The 20,012-nt window shown below is 40.2% G+C and overlaps 1 protein-coding gene across 3 annotated transcripts in view; it reads left to right on the top strand.

Annotated features, from left to right (window-relative positions):
• Positions 1-20,012, top strand: part of DGKI (diacylglycerol kinase iota) — a 455,508-nt gene that overhangs the window by 356,335 nt on the left and 79,161 nt on the right. For 2 of the 3 annotated variants that reach the window (XM_047850206.1, XM_047850208.1), the window contains 4 exons: positions 10,164-10,233; positions 12,307-12,347; positions 13,268-13,395; positions 15,448-15,570. In XM_047850206.1, coding sequence (XP_047706162.1) covers positions 10,164-10,233; positions 12,307-12,347; positions 13,268-13,395; positions 15,448-15,570 — 362 coding nt within the window. The remainder of the gene's footprint in view (positions 1-10,163; positions 10,234-12,306; positions 12,348-13,267; positions 13,396-15,447; positions 15,571-20,012) is intronic. The other variant, XM_047850207.1, reaches the window with a different exon arrangement.

Here is a 20,012-nt window from a genome sequence, read left to right as displayed (position 1 = left end):
TTCATTTTTCAAAGCTACTTTTGGAAATGGGCATCCCATTTCTATTTCTGCTGCTGTAGGAGCTATAGTAAAGTAGGTTTGAGGAGGAAGGGTCGCTTATTTTTTAATTTTTAAAAAATTTATTTTGAGAGAGAGAGAGCATGAGTAGGGGAGAGGTGGAGAGACAGGAATAGAGAGAATGCTCTGCGCTGTCAGCACAGAGCCCAAAGCGGGGCTCTAACCCGTGAACCATGAGATCATGACCTGCACTTAAATCAAGAGTCAGGTGTATAACCGACTGAACCACCCAGGCGCCCTGAAGACAAAGAGTTTTGAAAGATAAAAATAATAGTAGCAAGTCTATTAATTGGGATTATAGTTGGATGGAGATGTTTAAACATGTGTTTGTAACCATCCCTCATGGATCTGTTCACCAAGGATGAAGAGACATGTTTATACAACTTGGTGATGAATGGAGAAAAAAAAAATGAATAGATGGGTTGGGCCAGAAGATGATCAATGTAAAAGTAAAGTGGTTATTGACTGGACATTATTGAATAAAGCAAGGATTCCCAGCCCAAAGGGACTTCTGGTTTGCCTCTTTGCCTCTTCCATCTTCCCTAAGTTGTATGAAAGGAAAAAAACATTCCTTCACAGGGAAAGTATAGTTAGATGCTAGGTGAATACTGCTTAATTGAATTAACTACTGGAGTGTGTAACGGGGCTGCTGTGCCTTCATTAAATTATGCGTGCATCAGCTATGAGTAATTGAATATAAATTAAGGGCAAGTTTGCCATATGCGTGCCAAATAGTGGTTCAGATAATTTCCTTATCAATTACATGTAATTGATGCCAGTTGACTTTCAAAAATATATATGTATGAGAAATAACAGGTTTGCTTTTGTGCACATGGCTGTATTTTTAGCATGAGAAACTGGTTTGCCATTAGCATACATTTAAAAAATTCATATTATCAGGGATTGTTTTGAAATGAATCTGTTAATATTATTCATTGAAGGAGCATGCAATTTTAGGAGATTATTACACTTAAAGTAGAGAGGAGCGTGGGATGTCCAGGGCTACACGATGCAGCCTGCGTTACAAGACAAGGACAGTCATATTCCTCTACGTCACACCATTTATATGAAGAAAATACCAGAACATAAAATGAGCAAGTATCTTATCTCTTTGATGAATCGAAGATTTGATGATGTCGTTTGAGAGGACCGAAGAGACTAGAAGCCCTGAATTAGCACCAGAAGCATCGGTGGCATTGTCAGGTTCATCATGTGAATCTCCCGTGCAGTGTTGCTACATTCACACAATTGCATTTCTTAACTGTCTACAGCCAGATTGCTTTCGAAAGGTGCATGTTTTTAAGCTCGTTCTTGCTTCTATCAGAAATTGAGTCTCTTTACATTTATTTTCATGCGCAGCATTCACAAAGCCAACATCTTCCCGGCCACTCTTGTTTAGTGACGTGGATGTTGCCGTGTTCACCCTAGAGGGTCCATGAAGCCCAGGTCTGCCCTCGGGGCCAATATTCGCCCTCCTGTGAGGGGCTGTTTTGTTTTTCTCACTTCCCCTTTTCAGCTCCAGTCTGACTTATAGTCTGCACTGCACCGTTGGCCACCCTCCTGCCGCCCCTAAATTCAGGATTCCCTAATGCCAGGGCCACCTGCTCTACCTGTGTGCCAGGCCCAGTGTGAGGATATGGTGAGCTGTTGACGTGATATGAGGTACACCCCCCGCAACGTGTTAGCGATACCAGTTAATTTCAAACAAAATTATTTCAAATTCAATATTACCTCCATACTATCACTTGTATTTTGATTCTCTCTCCTTCTTTCTTTCTTTCTTTCTTTCTTTCTTTCTTTCTTTCTTTCTTTTTTTTTTTTTTTTTGAGTAGGAGAGAAAGGGATGTAGATAGACAAGATGTAGGAATTATCTGAATCGTGGTCACCTAGTCACGAATGTGGTCCGTCAGTAGTGAAGAATGTCAGCGTAGGAAGAAGTTTATGGACCCTGGCTTTAAGTTACTGTGAATTATTTGTCAATAATCATCTCTTTATTCCTGCTCCAATTTTAATCCATCCACATAGGCATTGGTCTTTGATACTAATGTCCTCAAGGTATTCCTCTTTGACTTCCATTAGCTACTTGAGTAGTGAAGTCTGACAGATTTTATGATCTTGGCTTATCTTAATTTTCCGATTATGTATAATTCTAGACTTCTCTTTGGTTTTTAAATCTCCACTCAAAGTAGAGCTTAGGACCACACCTTTCTAGTGTGCACCTTTTGGTACCTTTCTGCAAGTTTATACAAACACAGGCATACCTGGATACATATTTGGTTTTTCTCTTTTTGATAAAAATGGACTTGCCTTCTTTGTACTTATTTTTAACAGTAATATACCGTGGAGATTATGCTTTGCTAATAAATGAAGCTCTAACTCAGTTTTTAAAACTACTACTCTATTCCATGGTATGTATTAACACTGTCTCTCTGGATAGAAATTTAGGTTATATACAGTTTTTGCCATTGTTTTTCTAAACAAAATTGCCGTAAGCATAGTTGTGCAGATTTGAAAATAAAGTTGTAACAGAAGTGATAATCATGTCACATGCTAAACAACCTGTTAATATTGGGCATTCCTATGGAGTTGAGAATTGCAACCAGGTAACTCTTACAGCAAACTTCTCTTACACTATGTAATCATAATGTTACTTACATGAATTTTGTTTCAGTTTCTCCTCTCTGGATTGTGGTTCACTGTACTCATTGATTGCCATATTTAGGTGGGATTCTTAAGCACATGGAAACGTGGGGATGGAAAGTGCCCAAGCAATGTGACCAGAGAATTTGAGAGAGGAAAAATTCTGAGTTACCAGGCAGTGAACTCTGATAAGAAATACAGATTAGTTTGACAGTTAATGAAGGCTGAAACTATGAAAAATCCTTCAGTGCCATAGTCAAAGGAACCATTTGATCATTTCAAATTTCTTCATGTTTTTGCTTGAGCCGAGTCAAAAAACAACTTCTCTCAAACTTGACCTGCATAAATTCCACCCACCCCTCAAAACCCCCAGTAATTCCTCTAAAAGCCATAAAACTAAGTATATAAGACCATGAGCTTTGAAGTACAAGAGGCCTGTGTTTGAATTGCACCACTAAATAGCTGGGTAATTCTGAGAGTTTACTTAAATTCTCAGAGCTACCGCTCATTTACAGCTCACTTTTAGGTAATGGAGAGGAAGTTCAGGAAGAGTAGTGGGGATAGGGGCGTCTGGGTGGCTAAGTTGGGTAAGCCTCTGACTTCGTCTCAGATCATGATCTCACGGTTCATGAGCTTGAGCCCCGTGTCGGGCTCTGTGCTGACAGCCCAGAGCCTGGAGCCTGCTTCGGATTCTGTGTCTCCCTCTCTCTCTGCCCTCCCCCGCTCACGTTCTGTCTCTCTCTCTCAAACATAAATAAACATTAAAAAAAATTAAAAAAAAAAGAGTAGTGGGGCTAGATGCTAGGAGAAGTGGACAGGGGCTAGATCATACAACCTTCTTAATGACACACGGGACGTGCCCCAAGAACATGGCTTAAAATCAACCTACCGAATGAGACAGTAGCCTAATATTCCTAAATGAACTCTGTGGAAGTGGCCAGGTAACCCTAACACCAAGAGGATGGTTCTGTGAATTTGATATAATCTCTCCCATACATATATACTTCTAAGGGGAAATGTTGCCAAATATAGACTATTAAGTAGATACAACAACATTAAAAGACTGGTGGTCTAGGTTTTATTCAGTACAGAGCCACCAAGGAATACAGAAGTAGAGTTATGTTGATGTAAAACTCTCCGAAGTGAAAAAAGAACATATTGTAAAAAGGAGGAAAGGAAGGAAGGTTTACCAGTCACCAAATGGTTACTCACTGAGTAGTTGACGGTTGAGATTATTGTTTCATACCCTTTAGTGGCAGACGATGGGCGATGAGTCAGGGCAGGGGCAGGAGGTGGAGGGCTTCAAGTAGCAGGAAGGATTGAAGGACAGCAAGAGCCAACACCATTCTGCTCTGTTTGACATCATGGCCCCGTGTGAGTGGCCCGTATGATTCGGGACTGTGCCTCTCAGCACGTCTTAGCTGTATATCAGCGTATGGTTACCTAGGGCCAGAGACTGTTAGCCCCACATTTCAGACCCGAAAGGAAAGGGCCTTCTCAAATGTGAGCTGAGTCTTCCATTTGCTTTCCCTGTTAATATCCCCTGCGATCTTTATTACCAGGCTCCAGTTCTTTGGGCAGCCAACTCAAAATCCGCTTCCCAAAATCAGTGGCTTTTGACAGTATCTAGGAAATAAAATCACAATTAAAATAGCCGTGTCTTGAAAAAAAAGGTGTTGGAATCTGCCAATGCAGACATACAGCTACTCCAAAAATTGAAATGAGAAGGTGACTTGGGGCATCCAGGCTGCTTCTCAGGGCAGTGGACACCCTCGGGAGACACAATCCATGCTTTGTTCATCTTTGTGGCCCTCACATCACATACCTTGCACTTCATTAGCTTTAATAAATAAAAACTGAAAAAATCAAATAGGGATAAGAGTGATCAAAGGGATAAGAGTAATATAGAGCCGCGTGACCCCTGACAGTCCAAATCAGTGAATGAAAAGATAACAATTTTGGTGAAACTAAGTGAATATCAGACACAGTTACTATTGAATGGGGAAAGGGCGGTAAAGAGAAGTGTTCTGAAAAATATTGCTGTTGGTGACAGAAGGCATTCAGGGTTAAAGACGATACTGTGTATTTAAGACAATTTATAGCTTCTAATACTGTGAAAAGAGGTGCTGGGTCGCTGATGAATAAAAGCCCTGCAAGCAGCAAACCAAAATAGCATGATTTCAGCCCCCGTTTGATGTCATTCTTTTTTGCGTGTCTTCTCATACAAATCTGTTCGATTTCTGTTCTTGAAAGTCCACATTCCGAGCACAAATACATTTATGGATAAAACAATTTTGTGCTGGTGTAGCGTCATCTGAATGATCTGGTCTGAGATGTGGTTTGTGTTCCATGAGTCCCAAAGGTGATTAAAGGTCAGAATGGTGTTTAGGTTAAAAAAAAAAAAAAGTCCCAGCTGCCCCAATATTACTTCTGTAGCATAATAATATCAGCCTATCAACATGTGCCGGCCAGTGGGTTAAGCATTTTACATATCCTTTCATCTGTTTCTTAGAAGAACTCTTTACAGTATATACTCGGGTAGCCATTTTACAAGTGAGGTATCCAAGGTACAGAATAAATAGATAGGAAATCTCATAGTTAGTAGGCAGTAAAGTCCGGGATTGTCATGTGCACAGACTGGTGCTCTTGGCCACCAGAATTCCACTGCCTCTGGGCTTGCTATTTGAGGCTGGATCCTGGGCCATTGATTATACTATTAATTGCTTCTCAATCTTACATCTACCTTTCCTAAACACCTCAAGGGCAGAAACACTTTCGTTGTCTCATTTCTTAGTCTGATGATGTCATCCTACAAAAATGAGTTTTCCACCCCACCACTATGCCTGTTGACTTAACTTTTCGATATTAAGAATTTATAGTGTGATTATCTTTACTGCTGTCTTTAGGATTTTATTACTCAAGGGTGGCTAGTGAAAAATCCCTAGTAGTCTAGGGATTGAGACTACTCAATCTCTAGAGTAGTCTAGAGATCTAAGAATCTTAAGAATCTCTAGGATGAGATTCAATATAAGGAGTTTCCTTACTCAAGGTACCTCTCCCTCCTGAGTTCCACTTACAAAATTTTGACATAATTGACATAATTCACAAGGTCAGATAAAAATGGACCTGTTGGGGAAGACAATTTCCATTGAATCTAAATGTAATGTAATCACACAACAAACAGTCTTGTAATGATGGAAACCCCAGGTCTGAAAAACTACCCCTCAAGTACCAAATCCAGGCTGCTGCCTGTTTTTCTTTTGTAGCCTGTGAATTAAGAATGGCTTTTAGACATTTAAATGCCTGGAAAAACCCGAAAGAATATTTTATGATTCATACAAATGAACATAAATTAAATTTCAGTGTCCACAAATAAACAAACTCGTATCAGAACACATACGTACACACAAGATCAGTTTCCCAAAGCAGACTTCTCACTAAAAGTAGCTTTTTGCTCAGTTTTTCAACTTGAGTGGAATACAACAACCTCAGCCACCACCAGATTTCCTGTCCCTAGCCTGCTCTTTACCTGCTGTTTTCCCTCCGGTCTTTTAGATGTCCTAGTGCTCAGTTATGCTGAGTGGCTGGATTTCTTTGTTCCTTATTTTATAGATTATTGGTATATTTGGTGGGTGTGCTTTAATTTTGTTCAATCTGCCACATCGAAACATCATTTTAACACTGATTTCAAGTAATTTCCAACTTTTAGGGTTGTGATGCAAGTGAGACCTTTCATCTGTATGTATCTATACATGTGGACTACATTAGATCCAGGGGGAAATTTTTGTTGAGACTTGATGGCTTTTATGTATCTTTTTGACATGTTAAATTTTGAAATAAGAGTTTAATTGCATTGCATGATAAATCCTTCCCAGAATGAGGTAGATAGTAATTGCATTTTTACTTTGGAATTCAAATGCCTTTTAACATAGGACCTCATTATATTAATAATCGTCTCTTTAAGAGCTCACGATTTTTTTTTTTCGAACAAGGTTGAAAGAGCTTTATAAAAGGAGGGAGAGGATGCAAACCTAGTTCAGGGGAGCTATGTCAGAGAAGTCAGGGCTTTCCTGCACTCCTCTAACCACCTTCTAAGAAAGGCTGCTGTTTAATATGCAGGTGACCAGGAAAGTATCCCATTATTGTTCAATGACATTTTTTTCCGTGAGATTTTGGGATTCCAGGTCACTTTGATAATCTGTAGAAAGCAGTGAAAAATGCACATACACACAGACACACTGAATTTAGCATAAAATTTCAGGGAGTTAAGGATTGTTGAATTTACTTGAAGAGCCACTTGAACCTATTTAAAATATTTGAAAGATCTCTGTCCTCTGGCAGCCAATGTGTTTTCACAGGGCAAACTGGTAACATTCTCTTTAAATGACACTTCCTTAAGGGATTTGAGTTGTAGCAAATGCTTGTGAATCAAGGCATAGAGAAAAGAAATGAACAGAAAATACATAAAATAAATAGTCAAGCACCTGTATAAAACTCCCAACACACAGACATTCCTACCTAAAAAGGTGCACAGCTATACCCATATTGCTTCACCTGCATGTGGGAAGCTGGTCACGTGGCTGAGGCAATATATCAGTCTGCATTTTATTAACCTAGACTAAATAATATACAATATTCTCCAATTGGAATACTCCAGCAATAACACTATCCATCTTTGGGTTTTTAACATGATAAATCCAGCATTTCTGTGTTCTTTCAGAGTACATTTTTCCCGAGGGAAATGGGATTATGTGTGTGTGTGTGTGTGTGTGTGTGTGTGTGTGTGTGTTGCTCTCCCTATAGCAAGCACATTTGACATCCAGTTTCAGAAACTGTCCTTGGTGTCTAAGCCATGTTTATCTCTAGCGAAAACAGCCATGCTTCTGTTTAATATCTTTGCCTAGTAGCTTTCATAGTTGTCACTAAATATTTCAAGCCACATTTAAATTTCTTGGCTCATTACATGTCACACCAAACTGACATGTTGGTAACCTTACATGTTCTATAAAAATATATTAAGAACTTTAAGTTTCTGTCAAGCAATATATCACATGTGTCAAAATGTAATTCTCAAAATGATACACACAATTGTCGCACAAATAGGTACTGAGCACGTGTCAAGATTTCATTTGGGGCAATCAGCAAAGCCAGTTCAGAAAAGAGATCAATATCTCTGTATCCACAGCTCCGTATATATATCCATATCCATATATATTTATAGCTGTATCCATAGCTGTATCAATTCTATATACATACATATAAATTTTGGTATTACACCTGAGACCAGTGTTTTCTTTATCAAGTTATTAATTTAATTTGCAGAATCCATTCATATTAAAAATTCCATATACCCAAGGTTTCTAATAATAAAATGGATCCCTCTGGTTAATCCTGTGCTTTTAAACCTTTAGTGTGTATCAGTTTCACCTGAAAGATTGCTGGCTTCCACTCCCAGAGTTTCTGTAACTCTAGGTGGTGCCAGGGAATTTGTATTTCTAACAGGTTTCCAGTGGCTGCTGCTGTTCCACAGTTCACACTTGGAGAACCGCTGATCCAAGCACAGGCTTTGCCTGAGGATCAAGTGAGGCCTCAGGGACTGTTGGTCAAAACCCCAAGGAAATCAATGCAACCTCCGATTGGTTCTCTTATTGTCCCTCTTACATTATCCCCATTTCCTTCTCCTGCCCTGCTCAGTGCACACCAGATCATCCACACCCAGATCATCTGCACCCCAGGGATGCTCCCTATATTGGAACATCTCAAATCCTAATGTGGGTCAAACTCCCAATGCCTTCTCCACAGAGATCTAGCCTCCCTCCTCATTTGTCCTATTTCTGTCAGTGATTTCAATTTCATGATGAGCCAGGGATAGAATGCTCCAAATCATGTATTGTAAACTAGAATGTGCTTTTTATTTTTAAATTATCATTGACAAGAGTTTCTCTTAGGGGAGATTTTTAGTGTTTGAAAGTTTGGAATCATAAAGAGATAATCCCTTCTGCTTTCAATCTGCCAGTTCCCTAGTCTGTTCCTCTGTGATGTGGCCTTAATTCCTTGTAAGAAATAAAAGCTTCAGAGATATTCAGAAGCTTGGGAACTGACAGTAGTATTAAATCAGGCAGGATGCTAGCCCTGGTGATCTCTTGGAAGGGCAGCTTTCAAAGAATGTCTCATCAGAAGCTAGCCTTCTAGAGATTGGGCCAAAATGGTTAAGAGGTAGCTGGAGGCAGGAGTTACTAAAAGCATGAGTCAGGAGTTTGGCAGGGCAAGGAAGGAAAGATTAATTTTCAAAAGCTATAACAGGATCATTTAAGGGAATTTGTTTTGGGGGGAACCATTGAAAGCAGAAAAGTTAGTGAATTTCTAGGTAGCGGAGAGGGTTTCATTAAGAATACAGAACTAAGTTCGAAAGGAAAGAAGAAGGTAATCTGGAGAGTAGATGAAGTGGTTAGCTTCGAACAGGAAAAAAATCTTTTTGTCTAAGCCTAGAGGGAAGAATATGGTTCTCAGATGGCCTTGAGATCACACGTGAGAGGGAGGGAGGACCAGGCATCTGAGAAAGCGAGAAAGCTAGAGAATGCCAAGGTGGATGAGTATGTCGTTGGCTAAGTCAGTGTTGGACAGATGATATTGTCATCAGCCAGCCTGGTAAAACTTTTTTCCTCCTTGTCCACTACTCTGCAGGTTCAGTGGGATAAGGCTGAGGTAATAATGGCCTCAACATATGCATTGATTTTCTCTGCTTTCATGCAGACAAATTGTCCTGTGTTATAGATGCTACTCTAGTTACAAGGAGATTCAATACTGCATATGGATGGCCTCTTGTGTTTCTTAGATGCTATAAGTCCATTCTCACCAGGAGATGAGGCTCAATTCTTTCCCATTTTGTTACACGCGTAACCCAAGTGTAAATGGCAGCCAGCTGCCGCTAGTTCCTCAGTTTCACAAAGGGAAGGAAATTCCCTAAAGGAGGTAAATGTCCCCAGTTATATCACTTACGGATGCTTAACAGAACAGTTGAAAACTTCTTGCATGGTTTTTAAAATGGTTTTGATGTTTATTTTTGAGAGACAGAGACAGAACACGAGTGGGGGAGAGGCAGAGAGAGAGACACACACAGAATCCAAAGCAGGCTCCAGGCTCCGAGCTGCTAGCACAGAGCCTGACGCGGGGCTCGAACCCACGAACCGTGAGATCATGACCTGAGCTGAAGTCGGATGCTTAACCGACTGAGCCACCCAGGTGCCCCTTCCTGGATGTTTAATGTGAGAGTTGTTTTAAAGGTTCTATTGAAGTAATTTATTTCAAAGCAGAGCCTCTCTTTCTAGTAAAAATATGATTTGGTCTCTCACCAGTATTTGGTTTAGGACAGGATGCTCACTCCTACAAGTAGTTGATATGATACAGTGGTTAAATCCCTCAGGTTATTCATATGGAGTCAGGAGGATATATGTGTCTCTTTCCAGGACCACGAAACCTCCTTTCCCAGGGCGCTCTCAGCCCAGAGACTTTCCCCGCGGTGGTGCTTTCTAGATGGTGAGTGTTTCTATATTTCATGGAGTGGTGGGATGGTGGAAGCAGCAGGACAATGCGTTGATAGATGGAGTGGATGGGCCCTAGTTTTCCAAGGGATTATTCAGAAACCCTTCACGTGGCCCTACAGGGTTGGCATTTGCATCCCAAACGATGTGTTGCCACACACTTTCCTGAAGTCATTTTTCTCAAAGAAAATTGGTGAGCTTGGGCTGAACTTCACAGCACCAAATTTCCCTCTCAGTGCGCCCCCCTCCCCCGCCTTTTTCCAAAAACATGTTGAATGCTTATCTTAAATTCAGACCAGTAGATGGATCTAGTACATAGGTACTAATTCCTCTGTTGTTTGCTTATGGTGGAACTTCCATATATTTTCATTAGCCATCATTTCAGTAAGATGTATACATTTTTACAAAAATGTAGAAACTCTCTGTTGCATTCAGATCTGTGCCTCTGAGCATGACCTATTGAATGCATAATATTTTCGTTATTTTCCAATCAGTTAATGGGTCCACTTTACATCGCAAGCATCACTTACTCCCTAGATGCTGCTTAACCCTGCTTTTCTATCCAGTTACCCGTATAACCGTACACTTCCTGCTTACAGCGTATCTACTACCCAGTATCTCTCTTGTCTGTGTGGACATGTGTTTTTCACTGTAGACATTTCTTTAGTTGATCTGTATATGCATCAGAGAGGATATAAATGTGGACAGGAGTGTGACAGGGTGTGTGAGTGATATAACCCGTGTGAAGCATGACATAGGTTTTCATTAATAGCTTGTCAGCTGCCTCTGAAGATAATTTCTACTACTTCTCCTCCAGCTCCTTTATTCCCTTGTGATGAGAAGCACAATCATTTGTTTTTCCTGAATCTACAAACAACTTATATTTGAGAAAATTTTGAAAATGTCTGTGAATTGTTCTATATCCAGTCTATTCCGTATACATTCTTAGATGAAATTACAAGTGTGGGTGGTAGTGTTAACCCAGATATTAGTTAAATTCCATAGATAAAAATCCTTTAAAAAGTGATCGCATTCATGGTTACAAAGAACAAAGTAAAGCAAGTCTTTCTCAGATAGATTTTACTCCCCTGTTGCTTTTAAGGGGCAGCAACCATGATTATCTTGTTTCTTAGCTCATTTCCTTTGGAGGGAAGCTACTCATTAAATATTTATGATTTTTGAATGGTTATTTGCATTTTGAGTTATTCCCTTGAGTACTATGTACTTTGTAGAAAATCTATTTATAATATATAGAATCTGTTAGATAGATTTCGGTGAGGAGGAACATAATTCTTCGGAGTATTAAGAATAATCAGAATAGTTTCTAGAAACCCGAAGTTTGCAAGTTTTTCCCTCAAACCACAGATGCAGCCCAGTCTCTTTTAGAAGTGGTTAAATAATTATTTTTACTGTTTTGGCTTTCTTTAGACATGGCTTAGGGGACTCGGTCTTGAAGTGAAATGAATCCTTTAATACCAGATGTGGTCCCTGGCTCAGCACCTTCAAGATTTTTTTCAAAATGAGAACCGCTTCCTTGGAAAGTCTGGCTACTGAACATTTTTCCCCCCTAACTTCATTTACTTAATAAATACGTACCAACTCTCAGCTCTGTTTAAGGTCTTGTGCTAATGTCTGGAGACATAAAAAAGTCAATGAAACACAGACCTTTAAAGAGGCAGATATCTCATAGTTATTTGTGAAGATAGATAGTTTCTGTAAGAAGTATAAACACAATGTAAATATGCATAAAGGCAGGAACAAAGAATTCTGTCTGGGGTAGGGAGGATGGGATTGAGGAATGTTTCACAGAGGAGGCAGCACAGAAGTTGGTCCTTAAGAGACAAGTAAGATTAGCGGTGGGGGAAGAGGGGAGGATACGGAACGGGGGAAGGGCATAGCAGTAGCAGAGACATGGAAATCCTGTTTTTCTAAATAGATTTAGGAACTGGCTGGTGGTCCGGCATGGTTGGAATATAAAGCTTTTGAGTGGCGTAATGGCAGAGAAGGTTGTACATCTGATGCCAGGTCACAGGACTCTGAATGCTGTGTACGTTTTTTTTTTTTCTAGCAACTTCTGCTGATCGCTTTTACCGAATAGACAGATCTCAGGTAAGCTTTCTTGAGCCTATCTGTGAAAGCGAAAAACTCCCACATAAATATACTTTATTGGTGGCTAATCTTAGAATTTTTTATAATGTAAACACTAAAACATTTACAAATCCTGGAATGGTACTCATGGACTGAGCTATGAGCCTTTTATTTGTCTTCACACTTTTTGTGATTTGTGGACTCAAGATGATGTTGCTTGACCTTGCGAATGAGTACAGTAAATAACTAGGCTTGTAGATACTATCACCAGCCTGCACTCCAAATTTTCTCTCACACAGCTACTTTTACTACTTCCTAGCCCAATTTTATGGCATTTTAAATTTATTTTAGTTAGCAAGCTTGACACCTCAAGTGTATGTTCATGCTACCTACTTGGAGCTCATCAATTCCCAGAGTTCCATAATGAGACAAAAAAATGCTTGTGCCCAATGATAATAAGTGTTCCCACTGTCCAAATTCTCCTGAAAAAATAGAAGAAGAAGAAGAAAATACGGTATGGAATCCAGTGATACAATCAGTTGTTAATCATGCCACTTGGCTCTGGCCAGGTCCTGGGGATCCAGGTTCAGCTTATTGCACAACTCATGCTGGACCAAGCTGCATGTGGGGTGTTGCTTCTTTGATGATATTTGGGAAGAAGAGGCAAGACCATCCTTGGTGGTACCTGACAGGATCCTGGTCAAGTAGGAACCCCAAACCAAGAGGGATTCAGCTCTTCCCCTCACCAGCCTCTTGCTACAGTGTTGCTTCAGGGACGGATGTCCGCTGATTGGACCTCTGAAAACACAGTGTGGTCGTTTGATATGTCATAGACTTCCATTATATCCTCAAGACCAAGAATGCTTTGTTCTGTTACTTTTCAGATGTCAGGTTTGAGTGTCCTGTCCATCATCTGACAGACTTCTTTTTTCTTGCCTAAGGAACATTTGCACTTTGTGATGGAGATTTCCCAAGATGAGATTTTTATTCTGGACCCCGATATGGTATTGTCACAGCAGGCAGGGACACCTCCCGGAATGCCTGACCTGGTGGTGGAGCAAGCCTCAGGGTGAGTGTGCTGCTTCTTTGGCGATGTGGTGGTGAGGGGAGGCTGGCCACAGGGTGGCATCCGTGTCTGACTTGGCTTTGCACTTGACATGTCTAATGACCTCAAACTATTTTAAAATAGAGGTTTTCTTGTTGGGTTTCATTAGAGTGTTCCATGGCTGGTCTGTATTATGCATAGCTGTGTAGAACTACCCTTGCCCACCACAATTTGCACCACGTTTGAGCCTTCTTTATTCACCACACGCACACTTTTTACCAAACTATGAAATACTAGTATTTGCATTTGTGTGCGTACATCTATAATGCTTGTATGATCCAAATGAAAACGGGCGCAGGTGGTTTGACGGTTATTTTGCTCCTCCGCCTCTTCCTCCTCCCCCCTTTTTTGGGCTATATCCAGGCAGCCTGAGGCCTATCGATTGTATAACAATAGCTATGATACATGAGGCACTTACTATGAGCCACATGCTGTCCTCAATGCCTTTCTTAAATCCCTACCACCACTTTATAGTGACCTAATCATCAGAAGGACTCTGTGCTTATTTCCTGATCTGTAAAATGGAAATAAAACCTGCTCATAGAATTGTTTGAAAATTAAATAAGTTGATACATGTGAAGTATTGAGGATGGTTCTTGAAACTTGGTAGACGCTCATTAAATATGATATTGAAATAATCGTCATCATCACCATCATGCCACAGTGCCCTGAAGATCTGGTACTATTATTATCCTAAACCCTTAGATAACAAAATTGAGGCTTAGAGGGTTTTTGTAACTTTGCCAGTATTGCACAGAAAATAAATGGCAAAATTGAGATTCGGTCACAGGTTTTATTGCTAACGTGCATACATGGAACCACCAAGATATTGTTAATATTTCTAGCGTACTTCAGCAATTCCAAAATATTTATTTATAGAGCTCTTTATGTGCCAGTACTAGTGTAAGCACATAGGAAACAACAGAGCAGAAGTAAAAATTTGAAAAATCTCTGCCCTTGCAAAGAATGAACTTCAACAACGTGCTGGTACATGGAGGCCAAATAGTTAAAATAAGAATTTCCCTGGAAAGCACACACACATGCACTCAAATAGCATTTGCATGTTGTGTACACACACACACACACACGCGCGCACACACACACACACAAGATGCTTAATAAGCAGGCAAGTTACTCCCCTGCACTAATTCATTTGACCGTTGCTGTTATTTCTGAGTATCGTCCACTCTGCCAGGGGCAGCTGATACCAGTGGGATGTATCAAGTCAAGAGAAGACAGAAGTGGCAGGAGAGGGCAGGTGTACAGCCGTGTTAGGAAGCCAGAGCCAGTGGTATCAGATACACGTCCCTGGGTGTCCCCCAAGGGGCTAGAGACGCCCATCTCCACAGTGCCTGTACTGTAAATCCAGCCTGTCAGCTGTGGGGAAAGCGAGTGAGGAGATGCTGGGTCCTTGTGCAGTAGCAGTGGGCACTACAGTCTACGTGTCCTCTCATCCACCCGTCGTGATCTAGGCCACAGTCTTCAGTCTGGTAGAGGGAACCAATTCTGCCATGCCCACCCCGGTCTTGGCCTTCTCAGTCATTCTCTCAATGTCAGATAACGGCCGAAAGAAAGGGCTTAGTCCTCGGCTGGGCCTCTCTGTTAGCCTTACCTCCAAAAACAAAGGAGCCTGAAAATCCACCAGAAGTTGAATCAGTGTTGCCCCTCCGGAAATGAACTAGGACAGGAAACCAATGAAACAGGGTGGGCTTTGTTCTTTCCTAATTTGCATTTCTACATCAGGCTCTATTTTTTCTTCCTTGACGTCACATTTAAAATTCCTTATTCTTGAAATGCAATTTTCTCGTTTGTAAAGAGGGCAGAAACATACAGAATAGTTTAAGACGGTTGAGAAAATGAAATAATAGATGTGAAGAAGTAACTAGTAAATACCCAATCAAGAGGCCTCTCCCATCTCCTGTTGAGAGGAGAATCCTCTTGAGGAAGAGCAGAGCGAATCCTGTGGCTGAGTTTGAGTTTGAGTGCCTAAATGCCTGGTGCCCTTCTTCCCCCCAGAGTGGCAGACTGGTGGAACCCTGCCCTTCGGAAACGCATGCTGAGCGACAGCGGGCTGGGAATGATAACTCCGCATTATGAAGACTCAGATTTGAGGGACCTCAGCCACTCCCGCGTGCTACAGTAAGGGCTCTCCTTTCTTTCCCTGCGCGCCCCTGTGATGGCTGGGAGGGATTACTGGCTGTCTCAACAGTGGCAATGGTTCTCTTTTCCTTGGTGCTTCTCCTGTCCCCTGTGCCAACCTGTGCTCCCACCTTTAGTCACTTTGCTGACTTGTCCCACCCCCAAGCTCCCGATGGAGCTTCGCTTCCCGTTTCTGTAGCTCCTGAGCCACACTGAGACCTGGCACGTGTGTCTATAAGTACTCTGAACCTCACCAGTGTTTGCTTTACTGCAGTCCGGGGTGTACTAGGTGTTCCTGTGTTTGCACATCACGAAGACATGCATGAGAGAGATCATGAGCAGATTGGAAGTGGTGTATACGTTCTTCATTTGTGTAAACGGTTCCACTTGCTGTGATGACGCCATTCGTTTGTCTCCAGTCCTGAGCCTCTGGAGGTGTGCTCTGTGTAGCATAGCCAGGTGGTTGTGTTGGCCAGCGTGGAGCTGCTCAAGGTTGTGGTTTCAGAGTCTCTGGGCAAACGATGCAGCATTTGTTCATAGATGAGAGTGGTAGGTGTGCTTTCTTCTGGGGTCTCATCACGGCCAGAAAGGAGGGTGACTGTTGGAGTTTTGCGACAGTGTTGGCACATTTATGTCTGGGGAGCCTTTTCTCCCTGTCTTACCTCCTTGCAGGAAGAGATTAATGGACACAGTCTTTCACGCCTCAGGACAGTCATCCCACCTCACGGGTTATGCGAATTTGCTGCAATTCATGATTAGGCCGGTTTCCAATCCTATCCAAGATCCTAATTGAATAGGGAGAATGGCCGTGTTACCATGTAGTCTTACAAACATTTTTACCAAGTAAAGAGAGTAAGATTCTTAGAAGCCTAGGGTTCAGTGAAGAGGGATTGTTTCTGAGGGAAGACCGCAACCATTTTGGTATGACACAGGGGGAAAAAAGTGAGAAATCTGGAACTAATTACTTCACTGGTGAAGGTTCTACTCAGACATCCCAGGGGAAAAAGGCGACTCCGTTTTCATTGCTTCTCTGTACTACCTCTTTTGTTGTGTGAAGAGCAGAAAGGAAAACATGAATCATTACTGATTTTCCTTTTTAATCAAACCATATAGTTAGGTTTTGATCGCATTTTAATTGCTTACAACTCATCATATTTTTCCATTTCTTTTTTATATGGAATTGAGGCTTGCGAACCACAATGAGTCAGCTATCCATTGATGGCGAAAAACGTGGCCATGTAGCTGCAGGCAGATTTATTTGAAAATTAGAGGTTATTTAACCACAGAAATAGAAACTATGCCTCGACAAACCAGATGAATATCGTAGTTGTTCTTATATACAGGCTGTTTCCAAAAAAGTAGAGTATATACTCACTCTCACTCTGGTTTCCTATACCCTGATTTTTCTGTATGGAATATATTAAACTATGTATCTCGATATGTGAAGTGATTGTTCCTAAGGTAGTAAATGTTCTTCCCAAATCAAAAATAAACGTACCACTTTATATAATAGCCAAGTTCTTAAAGCCCTGTACAAAAGTCAACTCTTATTCGTTATTCGGGTTATAGTATCCTTTCAGAGATTTCTCTTAATTTTTTTATTGATCTTCACTTGGCTGCTGCCATTTGTTCTGGTCGTTTATGTGGCCTGAGCTCTCCAGTGCACGAGAGCAGCTAACTGTAAATTTTTTTTTTCTGCCGAATCACCCGGAAAGCAAAGCCATATTCAAACACTCACCCCTAGCCTTTGAGTCTGTCTAACTGAACCTCCAGACATGGAGCAGACACAAGTTATCACTCCTGGGTTCCCTGTGCATCTCTGACTCAGAGAATATAGGAGCATAACAAAAATGGTTGTTTTAAATCACTAAAAAAAGGTAAATCCTGTACCTGACCCGATTTTGCCTATTCATTCTTTAAATTTTTTGTTATTCTTATGTCCATTAATTCCTTAGGAAGAACATCTCTTTATTTCCTTCATAGATCATCTCTGATGCAAAGAAGTATAATTGCAGTTACAGAATAATTCAATTATATAATACATAGATATTATATACCATGTTAGTAACAGTTGGTATTGATAGAATGTCTTCCTCTTGCTTTGTGCCACAGCTAAATTATCTTCAATTCTTTTTTTTAAAAGTTTAGTTATTTATTTTGAAAGACAGAGAGAGAGAGTGTTGGGGAGGGACAGACAGAGGTAGAGAGAGAATCCCAAGCAGGCTCTATGTTGTCAGTGTAGAGCCCAATGCGGGGTTCTAGCTCACGAACCCTGAGATCATGACCTGAGCCCAAATCAGGAGTCAGATGCTCAAGGTCCGAGTCACCTGGGGACCCCTGTCTTTAGTTCTTCTAATGCCTTTTACATCTTGCCATTGCTTAACAGATAAGTAAACTGAGGCTTAAGGAGATTAAAAGATTCATCTTGGTGGGGCACCTGGGTGGCTCAGGCCTTTGAGTGTGGAAATTGAATGGAAATTGTGGTTTAAGTCAGGTTGGCTAGACTTCTGACTTCATGCTTTTTCTGACCATACTATACTATCTTCCCCAAGGGCTGGTGCAGAGGCATTGCGCCCAGAGCCCCGTGGCCCAAGAAAAGTTTATTTTGGTCTCTACATATGCAAATATACATAGGCAAATAGTCTCCCTTTTTAGAGTTTTCACTTTATATGTATTATTATATATATATTTATATTATTATATGTATTTAGCTCAAATTAACCCAGAAGTAAATATGGTTGAGAATGAATTTTAAAGCAATTTTATTGCATTTATTTATTTATTTATTTATTTATTTATTTAATATAAGGAGATTCTTTAAAAATTTTTTTTAAATGTTTATTAATTTCTTTTTGAGAGAGAGAGAAACAGAGCACAAGCAGGGGAGGGGCAGAGAGAGACAGAAACACAGAATTGGATGCAGGTTTCAGACTCTGAGCTGTCAGCTCAACATGGGGCTCGAATTTGTGAGCGGTGAGATCCTGACCTGAGCCAAGGTCAGATGCTTAACCGACTGAGCCACCCAGGTGCCCCTGTTTTATTGCTTTTAAAAAAGATTGCAATTTTAAAAAATGACAGACTTACATTTAAAAAATAATTAAATATATATTACATTTGCCTCAATCTAAATAAGTATAAAAATTATATGAAAGGTACTCATGTGCCAAAGAGCCTGAAATGTTATGTTGTTGTATGTTATTATTTTCATTAGGTCTTTCAGCCCACAAACAATATACAGTAGCATCAAGGAATATATTGTTTTATGGACTTCTTTGTTTGTATTATCTTTTCACTTTTCATTACCTGTATTTTACAATGCATACACTTTTCACACTTGCCATTTCATTCAATGTCCTATTTTTAAACTTTGTTCATATTGATACATGTGGTTTTTGATTAACTTTATTTAATATAGAATACTGCATCATGAATATCCCATAACTTATTTCTCCATTTTGGTAGTGATTTCTAATATTTTATTATTTAAACAATGCAGTGAATATCCTGCAGCATGTGTCCTGTGTGGCAGGGTGTATGTGTATATGCAGTTTCAGCTTGGCTTGATGTTTCCATGAGGAATATTAAAAATAAGTATGTAAAAAAAGTCCTGAGGAATTATTGTAATATTTTGGGTACAACTGACATCTGTTGCTTTCAGTTTTGAAGCCCCAGTCAGCTCGGAGCTAGGAAAAGTCCAAATTTAACATCGTGTTCACAATATTAAAAAACCCACTATATAAATAAATCAAAAGGGAAATTTTAAATGCTTAGAACTGAAAATACTATCAAGAGTTTGCAGAAACAACTAAAGCCTTAGTCACAGAGTGATTTATGACTCTAAATTCACTTATCGAAGGAAAAAATGATTCATACAAATAAAGCATTCAGTTTGATAAACTGAATCCCAGAATAGAAAACAAAGAAACAAGGGGGAAGAATAATAATAAAGACAAAAATGAATGACAAGGAGAATGAAACAAAGAAATGATTAACCAAGACTAAAATGTTATAATATCGATTCTTTAAAAAGGTAGAGAAGAGACAAAATTCTGAGAAGACTGACTTTAAAAATAATAAATATGGGAAACTGGAAGGAATGTAACTATATGTTTTCTCAGCTCATTCTTCCTCAGGGACACCCAGTCTGCACCTGCTCAAGGTGACCCTCTCCCCTCCACCCTCCAAATGACCCACCCCCCGGGATCTCCTTAGAGTTGTCTCGTAGTTTTAACTTTGGTTTCTAAGATCCATCAACCTCCCTCCTACTTCAGGGAGAGTGAGATGGAATGGACAAATAGAATGAACTAGATTTTTATTATTACTGGAACTGGTTACATTTATATTATAATTCCATTAAGAAACACCTTATACATTTTTAAAGAAGGTGTGTGTGTGTGTGTGTGTGTGTGTGTGTGTGTGTGTGTGTGTGTTGTCCACTTATA

This window comes from Prionailurus viverrinus, chromosome A2 (genome assembly GCF_022837055.1).
Source record: "Prionailurus viverrinus isolate Anna chromosome A2, UM_Priviv_1.0, whole genome shotgun sequence".
Classification (NCBI taxonomy): Eukaryota; Metazoa; Chordata; class Mammalia; order Carnivora; family Felidae; genus Prionailurus; species Prionailurus viverrinus.
Note: the sequence above shows the minus strand (reverse complement) of the source record. Positions and strands in the feature narration are given on the sequence as shown.